The sequence below is a fragment of the Microtus oregoni genome, unplaced genomic scaffold (genome assembly GCF_018167655.1).
Source record: "Microtus oregoni isolate MIOR12 unplaced genomic scaffold, Mior012 000117F_ref0000505, whole genome shotgun sequence".
Lineage (NCBI taxonomy): Eukaryota > Metazoa > Chordata > Mammalia > Rodentia > Cricetidae > Microtus > Microtus oregoni.
The window spans coordinates 723,273-746,792 of record NW_024544746.1 but is presented as its reverse complement, the minus strand read 5'-3'; the positions used below and the strand labels follow the sequence as shown (position 1 = coordinate 746,792).

The 23,520-nt window shown below is 43.4% G+C and overlaps 1 protein-coding gene across 7 annotated transcripts in view; it reads right to left on the bottom strand.

The window, feature by feature from the left end:
• The window catches only part of LOC121444069 (UDP-GlcNAc:betaGal beta-1,3-N-acetylglucosaminyltransferase-like protein 1), an 84,825-nt gene that overhangs the window by 56,069 nt on the left and 5,236 nt on the right, over positions 1–23,520 (bottom strand). For 6 of the 7 annotated variants that reach the window (XM_041645815.1, XM_041645816.1, XM_041645817.1 and 3 more), the window contains 2 exons: positions 8,070–8,134; positions 1,507–1,572 (listed from right to left, as the gene is read on the bottom strand). In XM_041645815.1, coding sequence (XP_041501749.1) covers positions 1,507–1,572; positions 8,070–8,134 — 131 coding nt within the window. Of the gene's footprint in view, positions 1–1,506; positions 1,573–8,069; positions 8,135–20,623; positions 20,674–23,520 lie in introns of those variants that run through there. The other variant, XM_041645821.1, reaches the window with a different exon arrangement.

Below are 23,520 nucleotides of genomic sequence, written 5' to 3'. Positions count from 1 at the left end.
GGCTACATGGCAGAGGATAACCACTGCATCATAAAGCAAGCAATAGAGAGAGGGACGGAGAGGAGGAGGGGAGGAAGAAAGAAATCTGTCTTTTCTGTTTCAAAGTGACAACGGCTTCCCAAAACGGTAACAGGATAGAAAGACAGTGGACATCAAAGGGACATAGAAAGGAGCCCTTTGCTTAGGAAGGAGTTTTTGCTTGAAGTCTTTCTCTAGTTGAGAGTCAAGAATTCCAGTATAATTGAAAAAAAAATCTCCTGTGGAGGTTAACTACATAGGGTCAATTTCTTTTTATTTCAAGTAAGAGTATTATAACATGATAACAGATCATGCTTGAGGCCTAAGCATGTTATTGACCCTGCTGCATTTGGCTACTACTTTCCCTTCTCCAGCTATAAAACGTCAATTTTCTAAGACTCTCACAAGAGTGTAAACTTTGTTTACAGTAAAAACATGTCTTAACTCCTTGTAACCTAATATATAAAAGATTCCTTCAACTCTTCTGACCTATGGTTTTACCTTATTACCCTTTAATCCTGTCCAACGTACCGCAGAAACTACCCTCTCTGATCTCATTTATAAAAGAAACAACACAGCAAAGAAAAAAGAATTTCTTAGAATCCTTTAAAGAATGTAGCTTCAGAAGTCATCAAAATTATATGTACAGTGATTTTGTTTTGTTTTTCAAGATGGTTTCTCTGCATAGCCATGGCTGTCCTTGATAGAACTCGCTCTGTAGACCAGGCCGGCCTCGAACTCAGATCTGCCTGCCCCTGCCTCCCGAGTGCTGGGATTAAAGACATGTGCCACCATGGCCCAGCTTTGTATAGCTATGATAAGATCCTTAAGTGACTCTCTTGAGAAGTCTATGCCCGTACTTGGGGGTATGGTATCTTTTCCTAAATACTTGTCTATTAATACTCTGCTTAAATCTATGTTAAAAATCCCTTCTTAATAAACTCCTTTACTTCATAGTGACTTGTCCTGAAGTTCTTTTTTTTTTGATGTTTTGTTTTTTTCAAATTGATTCTTTTTTTTTTCTAGATTATTTATTATGTATACAATGTGCTGTGGGCATGTCTGCCTACATGTCAGAAAAGATCTCATTATAGATGGCTGTGAGCCACCATGCGGTTGCTGGGAATTGAACTCAGGTCCTCTGGAAGAGTAGCCAGTGCGCTTAACCTCTGAGCCATCTCTCTAGCCCAAGAAATTCTTTTCTTTGATGAAATTAAGAATTCTGATCTCACTTAGTGGCATTCTCTCAAAAGAACACCTTACACTTCTATAGGCAGCAAGGTAGTTTTGCATCTGGTTCCTACTCTTGTTGCCACTAGCCAGAAACACGTTTATACCCTTAAAGGCTCAGAAACATGGCAGTCACAAATCTCCCCAATTTGACTGACTATAAACAGTCTTTCTAATCCCAAGGAATAAAATCTCTAAAATAAAAAGACTAGCATTCCATTAAAGATGGCAACAACACAGAAAAGGTGTTGTACTCACACTCGTTGGGTGCTGCACGGCAGCTTCATACTGCAGCCTCACTCTCTGGGGCATCATGACATCGTCCTGTGTAAAGAGCACGTTTTGTATTAATATAAAGCAACCCCAACGTAGTAAGAAAGGCACACAGTCCAAGAACACAACAGCATAGGCAACTCAGATGTTCATAAACCAAGCTCTTTGGTCATCAAAGAAAAGCAACTATGTGACTGGTGGGAAAAAGAATTCTGGCAGTCAAAGCGTAGCTCAGGATGAAGGTGCAGATTTCCTAAGACTTAGCACTGTTACCATCTGCGTAGAAAAGGTCCTCTATCCAAGTTAGATTTGGACAGCACTTTCCAGACATGGAACATCCAAGTCAAAAATTTCAAATGGAGAAACAAGCTACATCCAATATTATTCTCAAAGATTACTCAGTGGGGAATGCAGTCACAGCTGCGCTGATCAGCAAATCCAGGACAAAAAACAGATACAGTATCACTTCACATACTTAAATTCAACCGTAGGAAAGTAGACCACGTTACTTATTAAGTGCACACATAATAAAAAAAAATAAGGAAAAGAAAGGACCATGGAACCCCAAAAGCCCACTGAGGTCACTCGGAACAGGAAGTTGCTGGAAGCTGTGGTGATAGTTTTGATATTTTATTTGTGATCTAACAAAATGTGCCCGAAGATCAGAGTGTGGAGCTAAGCCACTAGTTTGCCATAGAGGCCAGACAGTGGTGGCATACACTTTAATCCCAGCACTCGGGGATGCAGAGACAGAGGGATCTCTGTGAGCTCAAGGCCACCCTGGGCTACACAATACTGATCCAGTCTAAAAGAAAAACAGAGCCAGGTGGTGGCTCACACCTTTATTCCCAGTACTTGGGAGTCACAGTCTTTAATCCCAGCACTAGGAAGGTGGAGAGAGGAATACAAGGTGGTGGGAGGAGATAGGAGCCCAATACATTCAGTCTGAGAATTGGTGGGGACAGGATCATGTCCACTCTGGTCCGAGGATTTGGTAGAGGTAAAAGGTCTCTCTAGTGGCCGGCTCCTTTCCTTCTCTGATCTTTCAGCATTCACCCAATATCTGACTCCGGGTTTTTATTATTAAGAATAGTTAGAATTTGTGCAGCAGGATGCCACATCGTGGCTGATTCCTGAGATGCTGGCAATAGGAAGCTCCTTATATATGTTCCACAATATAAGGTTTTGTGCATTTTCCTGCAGGAATACTTCACTTCATAGTAAAATAAGGTATTTTCAGAGGACGAATAATCAACAAAGATTTAAATATTTAAAAGGGTGTGGGAGTAGGTGACAGGGGAAATACTTATAAAATAATGCTACAATAACTGGACCAGAAATTAAGGGGCCACTTGCCACTCTGGACTCCTTATGCCCATAAACAAACAGATAAAGAAATGAGTTAGGGTGCATGCGAAGGTGGCTGACCCAGACTCCTGGGGGATGCAGATGACTTCTCTACAAAGGACTAGGAAGTATAGAGTGCAGGAAATTTCTTAAAGAGTCTCTTGGGGGGCTGGAGAGACGGCTCAGAGGTTAAGAGCATTGCCTGCTCTTCCAAAGGTCCTGAGTTCAATTCCCAGCAACCACATGGTGGCTCACAACCATCTGTAAATGGGGTCTGGTGCCCTCTTCTGGCCTGCAGGCATACACACACAGACAGAGTATTGAATACATAATAATAAATATTTTTTTTAAAAAAGAGTCTCTTGGTTTGATCGTGTTCTGTGATTAAGGCTAATAAGAAATCACAACAGCACGATTCAGGCAGCATGACAAATGGCCCAGACAGTTTCCAAAATAAAGGTGTTAGTCGCCTTCCAGGCAAAGAAGCAACTCCACTGAGGGGCTTCATAAACGATTATGAGACAGAGAATTATGACGGAGACAGAAAGAATTGCCTATTGCCAACACTTTGGGGATCTGCTTTGATGCTGCTTCCAGCAACTTCCTGTTCCGAGTGACCTCGGTTTGGGCTTTTGGGGCTCCACTGTCCTTTCTTATTTTTTTCATTATGTGTGCACTTAATAAACAACGAAGTCAACTTTCCTAGGGTTGAATTTAAGTATGTGAAAGGATGCTGTATCTGCTCTTTTGTCCTGGATTTACTGATCTGAGCAGCTCCGCTTGCATTCCCCACTACGTGGACTTTGAGAGCCGTTATAATAACTATGACCATGTGACCCATTACAGAAATGAGGCTATCAAAGTTCCAATACATTTCCACCTTATTTTGTTACAAACACATTAGGTAAACATCTTTGTTTCCTTCCTTTCATTCCCCTATTTCAGTTTTGGGTACATCAACTGAGACTAGGACTCTCTGACGAAGAGACTGTATATGTTCAGTCATAAGCAGCACAGCCGCACAGTGTATTACAGAACCACCTAACTCTGGCTGGACCCAGGTGCTGTGGAAGGAGAGGTGTACACACGCCATGTTATCAAAGGGTGGACACACACATGACGATTAATTCTATGTCTTGACTTGACTGGCCTAAAGGCTGCCTGGAAAAGAGGCAAGATGCTTATGTCTGTGAAGGTGGATCTGAGAGAGAGGAAGAGGAGCACTTTTATCAGTGGACTGAGACCAATTCTCCCATCCTCCTCTCTTGCACACACGCATACACATGACCACACCCTCCACCTCCCCCCACCCCCCCACGACTTTACTGTTCAACTTCTGGTTTCTTCCTAATACACATGGAATTAACCAAGGCTCTAATTTTACAGTTTAGGGGAGCTATACAAAAGGCAGAAATGGTCAGTCCTGCTTGGCTCTCAAGAGCCTAAAGAACATTCAAATATGATTTCTACCACTTCTGCTGTTCAGAGTCAACAACTACAGTAAGAGCAAAGAGAGAATGACACTCACTGGCCTGGCCAAATGGCTGAGAAGCTAAGGAAGATGAACAGAGACTCAATCCAAAGAGTTAACAGAGAAGCAGGTACTAAACGTTACAGACCACGGTGACCAGTAATATAAATAGGTCTTTTCCTGAAGCCACCAGAAAAAGAAGGTAGCCCAGAGGCTAGAGAATGGAAAGTTTTGTTTTGTTTTTAATGAAAGCAAAGGAGAACTTCAATAAAGAGTCAGAAGTGTTACTGCAGGGGACGGTTTCCCCTTCATGGAAGTCAAACTTGACCTGCTGGCTCCCACTCCCTCTGTGGGCAGGACCACTCTGATCAGTTTATAGGAATCAGCTGGCACTTGGACTGTAAAGGAGAGACTAACAGGCCAAATCCAAGATGCTGTCAGCACCAACCGTGAAAGCAGAGTGCATTCATCTCAGGGCTCATGCCAAGGAATATTACCTGGAGTTCTCAGTGAGAAGATGATTTGAACCATCATTACTGGCATTCCTAGATGTGCATAAAATTCCCAGAGGGGCTGAAATTCCACAATTATGCACAGGCAATCACCACTATGGAATGACGGGGCAGTCTGCGAGAAGAAATTGGAAGCCTCATAGAATGAGTATTTATGGGCTGGAGAGACAGTCAGGTGCTCTTTCTGTGTTTCTAAAAACTTGAGTTCAGTTTCCAGCACCAACATATCAAATGGCTTACAGCCACCTGTAACTCCAGCTCCTCAAGACCCAATAGCCTCTTTTGGCCTCCTTGGGCAACTATACCATGATGTGTGTATACACACACACACATACACACACACAGTTTTTTTTTTTTGGTTTTTTTTTGTGGGGGGGGGGTTGGTTTTTTTCGAGACAGGGTTTCTCTGTAGCTTTGGTGCCTGTCCCGGAACTAGCTCTTGTAGACCAGGCTGGCCTCGAACTCCCAGAGATCCACCTGCCTCTGCCTCCTGAGTGCTGGGATTAAAGGCGTGCGCCACTACCGCCCGGCTACACACACACTTTTTAACTTTAAAAAAGCATTAAGTAAGAATGAAATGCTTTTCCATTCTGACATAAAAATAGCTGGTGAAATCCTGCTAGTCAAGAGAACTGAGAATAAATGATAGACAGGCTTCCTGTGAAGTCTGAGCGAGATATGCTTAAGCGCAGAAAGGCCTTGGGGACACCAACAAATGCCACTGAGGACACACACACTAAGTCTGCCTGAGTTTGGCGTTTGGATGGGATGTGAAAACTTAGGAAGAAAGTTCCTGGTCAGGCATAACCTTGTGGACTGAACTATGGAGGACTAATGTACAATCCCAGCCACCTCCTGAGCCTGTTCTGAAAAACAGTTTTTGGCGATTTACATATGCCAAAGGGCTTGTAAATCCACAGCACTCCGACCTGTTAGGTTTTTCCTGTCAGTGCTGTCAGGCCCTGACCCGCTGGAGCCTCAGAAAGTGAGTCTGACCGACAGCTGGCTTCCTCCCCATGTAGTTCATCTCTCTGCAAAGGTCCTGTCTGTCCAACTCCAGGACTTGTGGTTCCTTCCCGGAGGATTCCACATAAAACTTTTCTGATGTAGAAGCTACGGGATGTCAGCATACCAGACAGATAGCAGCACAGAAAATCACAGGCAATCCACTGCTATTCCGTGGGCCAAGCAAAATGCACTGGCCCAGTGACTATTCCTCAAACCAGAAGCTCTCCTACATGTTACCTCCCTTCCTCTCAAACTACACACATAGCCTCCCATACAGCAATAGCCTATAAACCTGGGATCACTTTAGGCTGGAAGTGACCGCGAGTGTGCTGGGCTTCCCCCATTGCTACGATCCGTCACATATCTATGGTCCTACTTCATCTCTTTCAGTTTGTTCCATCCAAAGAACCTTGAGGAGGATGAAGGAGCCCTGTCCTCAGCTCTGAATCTCTGCAGCCCTGCAACTCTGCAGGCCTCTGCTAGGATTCACCATCCAATGCAGACCGTATCTGGAGTAGCATGGATCCCGGGCTATGGGCTCATACCCCTCAAGAAGATGGCCAATTCAGATGCCATGCTATTTGGCTACACAAATGGGGAGTTGCCAAGTGCTAGGATTAAAGGCATATGTCACCACTGCCCGGTTTTTAGGTGGACTCCTGTTATAAAATAACACGAGTCCACCTAAATTATAGACACACTCACATGAAAATTTGTAGTTCCCTGCATGGAGCTAGCTATAAGGCAAGAGAAAACTAACCAAAGAGACAATTGTGAGATATGAGACACAGGTTCCAGTTTTCCCTCCCCTTCTTGTCTGTCATGACTTCCAGAGCTAGTTACACATAGGCTCAGAATGAACAGCTTGCTTTCTGCTTTCAGCTTAAGGGAACAACTAAGCACCTGAAGGTGGAGCCAAAAACTTGAGGGCAAAGCTCAGTAGAGCAGCAGTCCACATGGATCTTTTCTGCCAGACACACGCACTGGGCCAAAGACAGCGACAGTCCCCACTTGCTTCCTACAGCTGAAGTGGGTTCTGCATGGCTAATACCAAAGCTGTTTTATAAATAACTTCAGCCTAAAACAGACAGGTCAAATACAAAAATCACAGAGACACTTCCTCGTCCAACTGGCAACATCTGCCTTCAACAAGTTACAAGCGTGCTGTCTAAATACAATAAAGATAACACTATGCAGAACTCTGACTTCAAAATGTCAGACCTCCCAAGGTAACCCTGTGGGTCAGTGCTCCTCCCGTCCCTTGCATGAAAGGGAGGCTGCATCTCCTGGCCTATGTGACCTTCCTACCTCCATGGACCTGGAGTAGCCAATGAGAGACAGAAACAAAACTTGTAACAGCTGTATAAACCAGTGGCCAACATATCATGGGCCCTGGTATGCATGTTTCTAAGAAGCCAGGGACCCAACGTATGGAATAATTTAGATACATAAAAGTTGTATTTGTTTAAGACAAACTGATTTGCTCTGCTTTAGTCTGTCAGGGTTTCTAAGCACAGCACAATCTGTACACAGTCTCTGTTCATCTGCTGCAGCTAAGTGTCCTGTTCCTGAGGAGGCCCCATAAAGGTGACAGTTCTGACGGTCTGCTAGTGCTCTCCATCAGTGCTCAGCACACAGTAACCAGCTTCTAATTTGTTATGATAAACAATTGTGAAAGTCAGGAGTCAAGAGCACAAGCATTTTAAGTTCCTGAATAAAATATACAATCACGCTATCAGTGTGGTCCCAATTCACACTGACATTTTGAAAACTTACTTTGTGGAAGTATCTTGCTAATTTAATCTGATTACAAATTAAAAGTTTAATATAACTTTGACTGATTTGAAATTCTGTGTAAGTCTACCTGTCACCGCTAGGTCCACTCCTGACCCCCACCCACGAATCCGCTTCATATTTTGCTCTAGCTGTCAGGACCTGTTTCCATGTTTTTAATCTCTTAAGATCATGCTTGCTAGTACTGTGCTTATGTTAATGTTGTTTATATTCTGTGGTCCTGTTTCACATTTGTAAATGATCTTACTTAGTGTTAATTGTTACGGCAGCGTATAGCAACAACCTATTAAACTTGACTTTTGAGATTCATCATAACGTGTCGACAAATTTATTTTTAAGAACCATACTAAAATTCACAATCATTATTTGGTCAATATTACACAAAGCCATTATCAACAAAACAGGGAGTTACTTACTGAATCCAAAAAGCAAAGGTAAGACCCGGTGCTCTGTGCGATTGCTTGGTTTTTAGAATATCCAACTGTTAGGAGAAAAAAAAGAGAGAGAAAATAGCTCTTTTAGAATTCAACGTTCAAGAGCATAAAACTATATTTTACACCCCAAGAAAGCTAAGGTCACTTCACACTACTAGAAAAACTTTAGATATAATTTTGAAGGAATGAAAGGAAGGTAAAGAGAAAGTAATGCCCATGCTCACTGATGACAGCAGAGAATGCCAGCAATAAGTGACGACAGGCACCTAGAACAACACTAAAGTAAAAGTAAAATATCCTTGGGGAGAGTCTAAAAGTCTGCCTGCTTATGTGTGACTGGTTGGCAAATACCTCAGTTTGAATACTTCAAGGATGGCTAGCTGTGTCCCTAGTGAGATGAAGCGACTGCTAACATCTGTGACACCTGAGTGTGTCCACCCAACCCAGGTCATTGCCCGAGCATGAATATTCAGCTCTGACTGCAGCAAACGCTGATTACTACAGACCCAACAGAACTTTATTTAGTCACGATTAGTCATCCTAAAAGCCCACAGCTGGGGTTAGTAAATGCATATTATAAAAAAAACAACTTATTTGACAGTGGAAAGAGGCCAGGATCTCACACAGAATAAGAATAGGTGATCCTTACTGTACTACTGAGCAAAGAGTTCAGACCCAGAGCAGAGATTGCAGGGGACAGAGAACTCAGAGCAAAGAGGTTCTTCTGGGCTTAAGAGCTAGGAAAGTGCTTGTCCTGGATGGAGAGGCCAGGTTAGCCTGGGCTTCAGGGGCTGGCGATGCCTTATCCCCAGGGGATAGATATTAAAGTATATATATTATAAAGTTTCCTTCAAAGATATTACATCCGAGACATAAAAACCAAAGCAAACAAAAAAATCCACAGTGACAACTAAATGTGTTGAAAACGCACAAGAGTTTGGAAGATAAAATCACCACAAAGAGCATTACAGAAAGAACTGTGCTATAACTGATATAAATACGAAATGGAAAATGCAGGGCAAACACTGGAGAGTACCTGGTGACTTGGGTGTAGCCGTGATTTGGATGGAAGAACAAACCACTTCTGGAGGGGCTGACAGTTGGGCTAACGCAGCTCAAATTTGCCCTATGGGAAGGACAGTTGCAAAGGCTTGGAAATTTGGGGCCCCCGTGCAGAAAGGGACAGGAGCTCAGCCTGGGTGTTAAAGGCAGATCCCTTAAAAGGTGTTCAGTCCAGAAGAGGGCACTAATGGGGCTTTAAGGAACGAGAACTCTACTGGAAAAGAGACGACCAACACCTGAATCACGTTAACCACATCGTTACAAGTCTTGATGCCACTGCGAAAAGGCACGCAAAGCAAAACAGGTGTGTACAGAGTTGAGATAATAAATCTCTTTGGCATTTGAAGTTAAGACAAGCTGAAGAAAGTTGTCAGTCCTGAGGGAACACCACCCTAACATGCATTTAGAGCTAACTATGACACTCTCGACTTTCTGCTGTAAGAAAGGCCTCTTATACAGGGTCTGTTAATACAAAAGAGTTGCACCTCCCTCCCCCATTCCCCCAAGGGGGAGGGGAATGATATGACTCAGAAGCAAGACAAAGACACGGGGAAGCTGCCCCATTCACTCACGCCCCCAAGATCCAACCCAAAGCAGCATCTTTCCGCAGGGTTCATACCAAACAGCAGTTTAATTTCTACCCTTAATCCCTAGAATTTGGCCGGTCCAAACCAGTTAGCAACGGCACCAGATTCTGATGAACTATAGGCATAAATAAAAGTAAAGGGGGAAATGACCAAGAAAGGTAACGTGATGCCTCCTACTGTGAGATAGGTTTGCCACCACCAGGAAACTCCAGCCATCCCTGTGGCTCAGGGCAAGCATGCAGGATAAAACCCTCCCGAGAACCTCAAAAACAAGATGACACTCCTCACAAGCACACTGAAATTAACAGAATTCTGCTACAAAAGTTGCTTAAGGAAAGTCAGATTTCAAGAAAAACTGAATCCGTGTAATGCTGGAAGATTCTCACAATGAATCTTATGTTTGGCAAAGACAGGAATTTGCTCTAATATTACAGCCTTGAAGAAAGTCAAATGTTTGTGCGTGGGGGTTCCATGTTTGGGGAGGCCAGTCCCTTTGTAAGGGCAGCTGGTTGCCATGGTTCCAACAGGAAAAACCTAGCTCCATGGAGATATTAACATTCCTCACTCCTGGAAGAGGAGCAGTGGGCTGTGGTTCACTCTGCCCTTAGTAAAAAGTCACATGATGAAGTGCATTCCTGTTGTTACGAGAATGTAACGAAAAAATTAGTCCTCCCCACTGCAAATAACCCAGCATTTCTGAAAACAGAACCTTCGAATTTATGCTAGCTAAAGATGAAGGTAAAACGTTCTACTTAACACATTACAGGAAAACATGTCCTTCCTAAGAGCCAACTAAATTCCACTGTGCCATACAGAACTGCCATGAATTCTCATTCACTTCCCACAGACAATAATGAGGTGATGTCATCTCCCAGCACTTTACCTAGGGTCCTTCGTTCTATAATGTCCTTATCATAGACAGATGCATTCAGATACAATGACACTCAGTGACAAGCCATTTGTGTTTTATGAAAGACAAAACCTGTTTTTACAGTGGTGACAATGAACATCAGTACCAAAATGCTCTTTCCATTCAATGACAGAGGTTGCAAAACCCCTCTCTTAAGTATATCAAGGAATATTTAGTTTCAAAAACAAATTCATTACTTCAGAATTTCAGAAGTTGAAACGTATATTCTGTGATAACCTATACATAGTTTTCTACTTCAAAGATAATAAAACTAGAAAATAATTTCCAGAAGATATTAAGATTTTCCAGACGTTAGGGTTGGATGAGTGGGGATAAGAGCCTGCTGGAACTGTACCACCTCAGATGTTACCATCTTCTGTGTGACAAGGTCTCTCGCAGACCTGGATGTCACCAAACAGGCTCAGTTGGCTGTCCCGGGATCTGCCGGCCTCCAAACAAGCCACCACACCCAGCTTTTTGACACAAGTTCTAGGAATTACACTTGGGGCTTCATGCTTGTAAGACAAACGCTTTACAGATGGAGCCGCCTCTTCTGCCCTAGGAAGTAGTTTTATTTAAATTCTGTCTTAAGAATTGTTCACGCCATTCTGCTTCCTCAAACAGCCATGATGAGGCAACACTTGGGTTTGTCTTGACAGAACAGGTTCAGCTGAGTCTTGGCAGCTGACCTCAGCTACTTACATCTACCCTGTACTTCACCCAGAATAACAAACACAAGATGAACTAAACAGCGGGGACCGAAAAAGGAAGTAACATCAGCAGGGCAGGCTTTCAGACTGGGAGGGTGTGAAGTATAAGCTCCTTTCAGAAAGCTAGCAAACCGTTTCCTGAGGACTGAGCTTGGCCTAAGGTACTGAAGACACTGTGGCCCAGTATTCCATGCTACCTAGATGTCTGGATATTGGGAGGGAAACCATGACAGCCCCAGCCAAGAATGAAATAAGAACTGTGTAAGCTCATGGTGATATACACTCTAAAAATCGAGTAAAGCAAACACGGTAGCAAAGGCCTATAATACCAGAAGGTTGAGGCCGGAGGGTTGGCTACTCAAAGCTGATGCCATCTTGGGCTACATGATGAGAGGTAGTGGGGAAAGAAAGGAAGGGAGGAAACATCACTAGGTGACCTGAGGCCACAGGACCATCATTATCATCCATATTATTATCCATGTTCCTGAAAGCAATCATCCGGACGCAACACTAGCAGAAAGGATCCGTGCAGCACCAGGTTGGTAATGGCAAGGTTTGTCTCTTCCTCTTATTCCTCTTCCTGACAGCCACCAGATTATAACAAGTACACCCACACCACCTGTTCCCTCCACCTTCCATCCACACAACTGTACCCCAAAGTCTCAAAGGAAGCTGTTGAGAGACCAGGCTTGGATCTAAGTTGGTCCTAGCAGCAGCAGGTCCTAGGCACCCAGGCTGTCACAAGTTTTCTAATGGGAACCCTGCCTGCTCTCAGAATACACTAGAGCTGTATGAACCACCCCCATCTGGACAACATAAACAAAATGGGAACAGTGTGTGTGTGTGTACTGGTTTGACACCCAACTTGTCATAAGCTAGAGAAAAGGGAACCTCAACTGAGAAAATGCCTCCATCAGATTGGCCTGTGGGGCATTTTCTTGACTGATCACTGATGTAGCTCAGCCTACTGTAGGTGATACCACCCCTGGTCAGGTGGTACTGCAGTGTATAAGACAGCGAACTGCTGAACCAGGAAGTACAAGTAGGTAAGGAGTGTTTCTCCATGGTATTTGCTTTAATTTCTACCTCTAGGTTCCTACTTTTGAGTTCCCGCCCTGACTCCCTCAGTGATGGACTGTATGCTATAAGGTGAAATAAACCCTTTTCTCCCCAAGATGTTTTTGTTGATGGTGTTCATCATAGCAACAGAAACTTGGCTAAGACAGCATGCTACTCTTGGCTTTCAATCCTAAGATTTTCTCAGAGGTCCTGGAATACTTCTACCGCTTCCAGTGCTGAAACAGGACTCTATTCCAGACAGACGCTGTGAGAACATCTTAGGCAAGACTTGGGTACCAGGTGCTTTAAAGTATCACAGATGTTCCAAATGCAGCCACACTGGATACAAGTAACCATCTCACCGCAAGTAACTTACCAGCTCTACACCTGAAGCAAAAAAAAAAAAAAAAAAAAAAAATAGTGCAGCAATAAGGAGACTCTGGGGCCAAGTAGTGGTAGCGTATGCCAGTACTTGGGAAGGCAGAGGCAGGCGGATCTCGAGTTTGAGGCCAACCTGGTCTACAGAGTGAATTCCAGGATAGTCAGAGCTACACAGTGAAACTGTCTCGAAAAACAAAACAAAAAAAAATAATTAAAAAATAAAACAAGAGTCTGGATGCCACATTAGAAGGTAACGAGGTGAGTCCTTTACAATTATGAGAAAAATTATTTTGCCACTAGAATTCTTTGTCCAGCCAAACTAAGTATGACTTAAAAAGGCACTGCAGACAAGTAGGAATCTTAAGTACATTACCATTTATACCCCAGGCACAAAGATTACTTTAAATAGTAGTTTCAGAAAACTGAAAAGGAACATGTAAGAAGAAAAAAATTTCAAAGGGAAATGAAGGCAAAACAGCATGTGAGTAGAAACCAATGCCACAGAAACAATATGGTCCAAGGCTCTAGGAGGTTCTAACTTTCAGGAAATCCAGCCCCAGGGTAGCTGCTCCTTCTGATTCAACACCAAATACATTATGCTGTGAGTTGCATATTTACAATACTGTCAACACCGCTTTTACAAAGTCTGCTTGCTGGAATCTACCTACTGGCAAAACAAGTAGCATAAGAGTTTCAGGATAATAGAACCTCAACAAGCTTCTAAGATGTAACTATATCATAATAACAATGGGTCTAAGGAAGAAAGAATAGATTGTAACTTACCAAAACATACATTTATTTGTAAAAAAACAAGTAACTGGGAGGGGTCACTGGGAGGAAGGCAGTTACTGGCGACTATTTAACTTGGCAAAGGTGTGTTTGTTACATTTGTTTGTGTTGTGGACTATTTAACTATGTAAAGCTGTGCTACATTTGTTTATGCTGCATCTGTGTAACAATGTAAAGACGTGTTTCTTTGTCTGCCTAAGGCATCTGGTAGTCTAAAAAAAAAAAAAGCTAAATGGCCAATAGCTAGGAAGCAGAGGGATAGGCGGGGCTGGTGGACAGAGAATAAATAGGGAAAGACTCTAGGCTCAGAGAAAGTGAAGAAGAGAGAACAAGAGAGCAAATAGGGAGTCTCTTGGGGCCAGCCAGTCATAGAGTAGGACATACAGAATACAAGAAAGGTAAAAAGCCCCAAGGCAAAATGTAGATGGCGAGAAACAGGTTGCAATAAGTTATAAGAGCTAGTGGGACAAGCATAAGATAAGGCCGAACACTCCTAACTAGTAAGAAGTCTCTGTGCCAAGATTTGGGAGCTAACTGGTGGCCCAAAAGAAAGCCGGATACAGGTGTATGGAGGGACAAGTGCAGTAAGTCTCTTTCACATCCCAGCTTCTAGATGGCTACCAAGTGATCACCTGCTTCCTTCCAAGTCAGGAGCAGTCAGGGCTCTGCCATCATGAATGTGACTTCATCTTATCCTTCTAGATTCCTCATGCCAAGCAAAATACCAAAGTAAAAATTAGGAAATAAAAACCAAAACAAAGCCGGGCGGTGGTGACGCACGCCTTTAATCCCAGCACTCGGGAGGCAGAGGCAGGCGGATCTCTGTGAGTTCGAGGCCAGCCTGGTCTACAAAAGCGAGCTCCAGGACAGGTTCCAAAGCTACAGAGAAACCCTCTTTCGAAAAAACAAAACAAACAAACAAAAACCAAAACAAATGTATACTATCTAATCAGAATTAAATTATCTATGTAAAAAGTCCATGATAGTGTGTGAAGATCTAACAAGAGGTAGAGGAGGTGGTGATTTAATAAAGTTGCTAATCTCACCCCAGGATTCTAAACTGTATAAACTGGGTAAGAAGAGGGCTGTACAGCCAGAGTCCTTCAGGGAATTCACTTCCCACCTGTACACAAAAGGGAAATGGACTTCATGGAAAGAGAAGTAAAGACGGAGAAGAAAAAAAAAGAAGAGAGAAGGGGAGAAGGAAGGGAGGGGTACAGTAGATAGGCAGAGAGCGTCAAGATGGCTGGGGGAGGGGCTCCCTCAGGGGAAGAATTGGAGCCAATAAAGAGGCATGAAGAGAAATCACACTTGTGTTAATCAGGGCCACCTGCCAACATTCATGCTGCCAGAAAAAGACGTAAGATCTATCTAAAAGGATCCATTGACCACGACAATCACTACAAGAAATGTTTTCAGAAGTCGTTTAGTCAGAAGAAAAATAATAAGATGGGAATCTGCATCTATATGAAGCAAAGAAGGACACTGGGAAAAGGCATATGGGGAAATATGAAAAATGTTCATATCCTTTTCACAGAGCCATAGCTAAATTAGTGACAACATGCTGTGGATTCACAACCACACAAGACGAAGTGTAAACGTGTGGATTCATGTTAGCAGAGGCCAGAGGGCAATGTGTAAGAAAGAGCACACACTCTAGGTCCTGACTCTCTGGTGCACACACTCAAAGGGAGGTTGCAGCTGTTAAGGCCAGCCTGGTCTACAAGAGCTAGTTCCAGGACAGGCTCCAAAGCTACAGAGAAACCCTCTCTCAAAAATAACAAAACAAGGGGCTGGAGAGATGGCTCAGCGGTTAAGAGCATTGCGTGCTCTTCTAAAGGACCCGAGTTCGATTCCCAGCAACCACATGGTGGCTCACAACCATCTGTAGTGAGGTCTGGTGCCCTCTTCTGGCCTGCAGGCATATATGTAAACAGAATATTGTATCCATAATAAATACATTAAAAAAAAATAACAAAACAAAACAAAAAAATCAGTCTATTTAAAATAGCCAGTTTTTTTTAAAATTCAAAGTCTCTTAACTGTGGGGTCCTGTAAAAATCAAAAATAAATATTTTCTTACTGCAAGAGGGAACAATCAGGGCACAGTCACCATCTGAACAAAGCAAAACCAAACCCCCACAGTATAACTATCTCGATACCCAATGTCCAGGATTGATTCACGATCGTTTGTGCTCCTCCAACGGGCTTGGGTCACGTCTCTGACTCTGCCCTCTGCATCACACTTAACGCGTCTTCTAGGCTCCAGCTGATTCCACTCAACCACTGCTGCGGTTCTTGGTGGTTGTCTCCAAAATGCTGAAGTCTGCTGCTACAACTGGGCTGCATCTTCACCAACAGCCTCTCCTGGAATCTCTTCAGGGACTCCAGCCCTGCCACACAGTGTCAAGCCTTAGTTGCTCTCCATGTCCCCTTCATGCCTTCAAAACCAGGACCACCCTGGATGACTCTAACGTTATGAAGTTCAGCTGCCGGCCCGAGTAAAACCTTGGCAAAACCTGTACGTCAGCTTCTCTGTGTTGACCCTGAGCAAACACGTCCCGTAAGACTTCACCTCAGTGATGCTGGTCTCTTCTTAATCACAGCGGATTCCTCAGCCCCGACTGACCAACATCCACTGTCCCAGCAGAGCAAAGGTTTAACTTTAATGTTTCTGGTTCCTTGTTAATCACAGCCGATTCTTCAGCTCCTGCTGACCAGACACCGCAGATGCTTCTCATGAAAGGCCTAGTAGAGTCTTTAAACTTCTCTCGGAAACCTCACAGGCCAGGTCTCCATCTTCTGCACTGTTCTTGACATTCTCATCTTCCCAGCTCCCACAGAACAGCCCGCTGAGCTCTCAACACTCAATGGCTTTCTAGACCAAAGTTCCAAAGTCCTTCCACAACCCTTCCCAAATCAACATGGTCAGGTCTGTCACAGCAATACCCCACTAGGGTTACTATTGCTTTGATGAAACATCATGACCAAAAGCAATTTGGGAAGGAAAGGGTTTATTTGGCTTACACTTCCACATCATAGTCCATCGCTGGAGGAAGTCGGGACAGAAACTCAAGCAGGACTGGAATCTGGAGGCAGGAGCTGATACAGAGGCCATGGAGGGTGCAGTCTACTGGCTTACTCAACCTGCTTAGACCACCAGCCCAAGGATGGCACAATGGACTGGGCCCTCCCCATCAATCACTAATTAAGAAATGCCCTACAGCCAGAACTTATGGAGGTGTTTTCTCAATTGAGGTTCCCTCCTTTCAGATAACTCTAGTCTGTGTCAGGCTGACATAAAACTAGCCAACATAATCTTTCAGGTAACTCATATCAAGTTGACATGAAACTAGCCAGTTCACACACTTCTCATCCTGGCCCAGCTACCTGGAATAAACTAAGTCCCGGGTGAACCGGCTGAGAACTACGAACTCCTGAATGATAATTGGATGCTCCCATCTGTTTCCCAGACCCATAGAATGAAGCTCTTTCTATCTTGACAGTAGTGTCCCTAGAAAACTGGGGGCCTTGGGTGTCCTGATCTTGGCTTGTAACACAGAGCTGGCATCCCATGGGGAGAGATAAGCTGAGGTGACATCAGGGATTACTGTACAGTTAGTCACAAGTCCTCAGCTCATTCAGCAAGTCTGGGCATACAGGAGCTTCTCTTATCTGCAGCCCAGAACTGTGACTGGACTATATGACCGTCTTAACCAGTGTTCTATTGCTGTGAAGAGACACCATGACCAAGGCAACTCTTATAAAAGAAAGCATTTAGTTGGGGCTTGCTTAAAGTTTCAGAGGTTTAGTCCATAATCATCATGGCAGGAAGCAGGGTAGCATGTAGGCAGACATGGTAGCTGAGAGTTCTACATCTGGATCCCCAGGTGGCATGGACAGAGGGACACTGGGCCTGGCTTGAGCCCATGCCTAGTGACACACTTCTTGCAACTAGGCCACATCTACTCAAAGACCACACCTCCTAATCCCTCTCAAGTAGTGCTACGCCCTAATGACCAAGCACTCAAATATATGAGCCTATGGGGACCATTCCTATTCAATCACAATGTCCAAGGAGAATTAGGCTTAGCACAGCACAGACCACAGAGGTACAGACCTCACATTTAACAATGTAGTGATACCAGGTGCCCTAAAATACTGAAGAGGTGATGGGAACAGGAGTCTGCACTAAAAACACTGACCTCAGGAATTATCCCTAAATAGGGCCTAAATTTGACTGGATTGGTCTCTGCAGTAATTCACTCCCCACAATGTCACAAAAACAAACAAAACAACAGCAAGCAGCAGTGACTGTAGCTGAAGGTGCAGACAGAGAAAGAGGTCCACCGTCCAGCCAAGACGAAAGTCATCTCAGGTAGCTGCCTCTGAGGAGGTGAGAGGTATCAGCAACCAGACACCTGTTATCTGTACTGTCATTTTCCAGTAGAAAACAGAAGCCAGGAAAAGAAACAGGAACGCATACCCTACACTCAGGTCAAAGGGCAGAGAGCAAAAACTTCCAGTAAGAAAAGCCAGACATCAGGTTTAGAGCTGAGAGTCAGAGCAGTCAGTACAAACACATTACAAGCAAAGGAAGCCATGACCACAGAAATAAAGCTCTAACAACATCATATTTTTCAAAACAGCATTAACAAGAATGCAGAATTAAAAATAAGGAACCAAATAAAAACCCTAAAACTACAAAATATAATACCAGAAACCGATTTTCGGTAGTATACTCAAGACTGCATTAAACCCTGGAGAATCTGGAAACTTGGAAAGAGATGGATAAAAATTTTGCTCCTTGGAAAAATGGAGAAAAAACAAAACACACAACAGAGAACAAAGAACACCATTAAGCATGGTGTATATGCTGCAAGTGGTGGAAATAAATAAGCAGGGAAAAAATGACTGAAGGATAATGGTGGGAAACTCCCCAGACACATTCAAACAGTAAGCAACATATAGGAAGCTAAACAAACTCCAAAACAAGTAATTCACAACACAGAAAAAAGTGCCCAAAACATGAATAAATAAACTCCATAGTTACAGGAAGGAAATGACTTATCACTTATAGGGTGTATTAATCAGAGTTCGAGGGTAAAGCGGAAGAGAGAGAATGAATATATACTAAGAGAATTTATTGGATTGACTTATACGTCTGGGTAGTCTATCCATGGCTGTTACTAAAATCCCTTCCCAACAACAAACTGAGGTATGATTTCACCAAAGTTCACCTGGGAAAACCGAGTTTACTAAACGTACTTACAGAGAAAGGGGTAGGGGTGACGGTCAGGAGTTGGCCTTAAAGTGGCCACACTAGGTCTGCACTCAGCAGGAAAGACAGCTTCCCTAGGGCTGCACGGAGGCCCTTCTCCTGGTCCTTCCACACTTACAGCCTTTAACCCTTCCCAAGAGCCCATGTAATTAGGACAAAATTGCACACAGGTCATTGGCAAGGGAAACCTAACGGGTTCCACCTCTCCTATGAGGGAAGAGGAAGCCTTTAATACCTGCGCTCAGAGGCAGAGGCAGACAGATCTCTCTGTGAGTTCAAGGCCAGCCTGCTCTACAAGAGCTAGTTCCAGGACAGCTAGGGCTGCTCCACAGAGAAACCCTGTCTCAAAAAACAAAAACAAACAAAAATTATCCTTCAAAGATGAAGGAATCAAGAAATCCCCAAGTAAGAGAAAAGTGAGAAGGGGAAGATAGGGAGAACTTGGGGGAATGGGATGGTTGGGATAATGGAAGGTTGGATATGGGAGCAGGGAAGTATATATCTTAATTAAGGGAGCCATGTTAGGGTTGGCAAGAGCCTTGACTCTAGAGGGGTTCCCAGGGGTTCAGAGAGATGTACCCAATTAGGTCCTTGGGCAGCTGAGGAGAGCCTGAAATGGCCTGATCGTATAGCCATACTAACGAATATCTTGCATATCACCATAGAACCTTCATCTGGCGATGGATGGAGATAGAGACAGAGACCCACATTGGAGCAATGGACTGAGCTCCCAAGGTCCAAATGAGGAAAAGAAGGAGGGCCGGGCGGTGGTGGCGCACGCCTTTAATCCCAGCACTCGGGAGGCAGAGGCAGGCGGATCTCTGGGAGTTCGAGGCCAGCCTGGTCTACAAGAGCTAGTTCCAGGACAGGAACCAAAAGCTACGGAGAAACCCTGTCTCGAAAAATCAAAAAAAAAAAAAAAAAAAAGGAAAAGAAGGAGGGAGAACATGAGCAAGGAAGTCAAGACCGCAAGGGGGGCACCCACCCACTGAGATGGTGGGGCTGATCTATTAGGATATCACCAGGGCCAGCTGGACTGGGACTGAAAATGCATGGGATAAAACCGGACTCACTGAATATGGTGGACAATGACGGCTGCTGAGAAGCCAAGGACAATGGCACTGAGTTTTGACCCTACTGCACGCACTGGCTTTGTGGGAGCCTAGCAGGTTTGGATGTTCACCTTCCTAGACCTGGATGGAGGGGGGAGGACCTTGGACTGTCCATAGGGCAGGGAACCCAGACTGCTCTTTGGACTGGAGAGGGAGGAAGAGGGGAGTGAAACATGGGGAGTGGAGGGAGAGGGAGGGTAAAGGGAGGCGGGGAGGAGGCGGAAAATTTTAATTAAAAAAATTTAATAAATAAAAAAGAAATCCCCAAGTAAATAAAAACTGAGGAAGTTCATGGATTGCCCGTAGGGACAGAGGAGAATCCTAGGGCTAACCAGAAACCTGAAGCCCAAGGATGTGAACAGTACTGATAAAACTGTGGCACAGGCAAATATACAAGATGGCATTGTCTTATTTTTATCTGTATATTTTGCAATATGACTTAAGAGATGATATGTAAGACAGCAAAATCTTTGTCAATAGGCACAGTTTATAATGTATCTCTATGGACACAAAACAAAGATGTAATTTTTGTAACATCAAGTAAGGCTGTTCAGAGCTGCGAGGAACTGAAGCTGAAATGATATTAATTCGACCCAGATTACTGATAAACTGAAGATGACTATTATAATCCCTACAGTAACTCACCATAAACACATAGACAGGCTAGAAGAAGGAAATCAAACAGAACACTAATCAAGCAAGCACCTGCAAAAAAGCAGAATTAAAGGATTGAGGAATGAGCACAAGAGATTTAGGACTTTTATAAAGCAGCAATAAAATAGCAAAAGTCCTTATAGGTGAAGTACATTTATATTTAAACGGACAAAAACTCTTCAATTAAAAGGTAAATAGTGGCAGAACAATTCCTAAAAATGTTATCTAGCCATCTTATTATCTACAATCTCAGCTTTTGGGGAAACTAAGGCAAGAGAATCACAAGCCTGAATTAAACAGTAAGATCCTATCTCAAAACAAAACAGTAAATTTACAAATGACTCCTCTAAAGCTGGGAGGTGGTAGCGCACACCTTTAGTCCCAACACGTGGGAGGCAGAGGCAGGGGGATCTCAGAGAGATCTCAAAGAGTTTGAGGCCAGCCTGGTCTACAAAGCAACTTCCAGGACAGCCAGGACTGTTATATAGAAAAACTTTGTCTTGAAAAACCAAAAAAGAACACCTCCTCTAAATGTTGTAAAAGATCCAAATGCATACATAAGCTGAAAGACAGCATGTAAAAAGATATTCCATGCACAAACAAAGTTGGGTAACTGTGCAAATACCAGACAAAACTGATTTTATTCCTAAATTATTTTAAGCAAGAAAACAAATAAAGTACAACATTATATACTGATAAAAGAATCCATCAATCAAAAAGACAACACTTAGGACCAGAAAGAAACAGAGTAAAAGAAGCAACTAAAAAATTTTAAAAAATGCTGTTTTTAGGGGAGCTGGAGAGATGGCTCAGCATCTCTGACTGCTCTTCCAGAGGACCCAGGTTCAATTCCCAGCATCCACACAGTAGCTCACAACTACCTGTAACTCCAATATCTGACACCCTCACACAGGTAAAACATCAATGCACATAAAAAATTTAAAAACATGTTTTTATGAAGAAATGAACAAAGTAACCAACGTAGCTAGACGGGGAAAAAGGAAGACTGGAATCACTGGGATGAGGAATGTTACATCACTGTCAGCCTTGATGAGGGTCCAGAGGGCTAGAAGCGGACACTCTGGACACTAAAGCCAGTAACCTGAGAGAAGCAAAGAAACTCCTGGACATACAAACTAAAAAGTGACCCAGGAACAAGAGACCTGACTCAAGAATAAAGGGAAAAAAAAGAATAAAGCAAAGAAATAAGCCCAGGATCTAATTCATGGCTTCGTCAATGAAGTCTAGCAAACAGGAGAATTAACACCAGTCCCATTCTTTCCCACTTCCTAAGCGGTCCTACAGGTCAGAATTCCCATCAAAGCCACTAAAAAATACTTTAAGAACTAGAGACCATACAACAACATCCCTTATGAACACACACACAGAAACCCTTAATAATAAAAGCTGAATGTAGCGGCTCACACCTTTAATTCTAGAAATCAGGAGGAAGAGGCACGTGGATCTGCAAGTTCTAGGTCAGCTTGACTACACAGCAAGTTACAGGCCAGCCAGAGCTACGTAGTGAAAGCTTGTCTAAAAAAAATTAATTAGGCCGGGTGGTGGCGGCGCATGCCTTTAATTACAACACTCCGGGAGGCACAGGCAGGAGAATCTCTGTAAGTTCGAGGCCAGCCTGGTCTACAAGAGCTAGTTCCAGGACAGGCACCAAAGTTACACAGATGAACCCTATCTCGGAAAAAAAAAAATTAAAAAAAATCTTAAACAAGAGACGGGAAAGAGGGCTGGAGAGATGGCTCAGAGGTTAAGAGCATTGCCTGCTCTTCCCAAGGTCCTGAGTTCAATTCCCAGCAACCACATGGTGGCTCACAACCATCTGTAATGGGGTCTGGTGCCCTCTTCTGGCCTGCAGGCATACACACAGTCAGAATATTGTATACATAATAAATAAATAAATATTTAAAAAAAGAAAGAAAGAAATGGGAAACGACTCTGTTAGTAAAGTGTTTGTCACACACACGAGGGACTGCTTGTATCTCCAGCACCCACATGAAAAGCCAAGCGTGGTGTTATATGCCTCTAATCTTAGCACTGGAGAAGCAGAGACAGGAAGAGTGGTCACCAACTACTCTTGACCAACCAGTGAACACCAGGTTTAGTGAGAGACCTTATATCAAAAAATAAGATTGAGAATGACACCAGATATCTAGCCTCCATGTATGTACCTGCACACACACACACGCACACACACACACGCACACATACACACGCACACACAAGGCACCAGGAAACTGAATTCAGCAGTCTAGTAGAAAGATTACACAGAATGACTGAGTAGGACTTACCCAAATAATGAAAAAATGGTTCAACAATGGTTATCAGTGTAATTATATAAGCCAACATGGTGAAGGAGAAAAATCAGTTTCTCAAATTGATGCCAAAAAAAAAAAAAATCACTTGACAAAAATCCAACCCACTTACCCCTTTGGTGATTAAAAATAGTACTGTTGATAAACATGCAACACAAGAAGACTTCCTTAGTTTGACAAAGGCTACTAGTAAACCCCATAGTTTAATAAAGGGCACTAGTAAACCCCCTAGCTAGTACCATACTCAACAGAGGAAGATTGTGAGCTTTGCCTCTAAGGTCAGGGTAAAGATAAGGATGTCTACTTTTACTACTTCAGCACTTTACAAGAGATTTTAGCCAGGGCAATTAAACAAAAAAAAAGAAGAGGACTAAACTAGGAGCTAGGTATGGTGGCACATACCTATAAGCTCAATACCCAGGATCCTTAGCAGAAAAATCATGAGTTTAAGGCCACCCTAGGCAACACAGTGAGTTCCAGGCCACTAGCCTGGGCTATAAGGCACAAATGTGCACATACATGAGCACACATACACACACACACACACACACACACAAG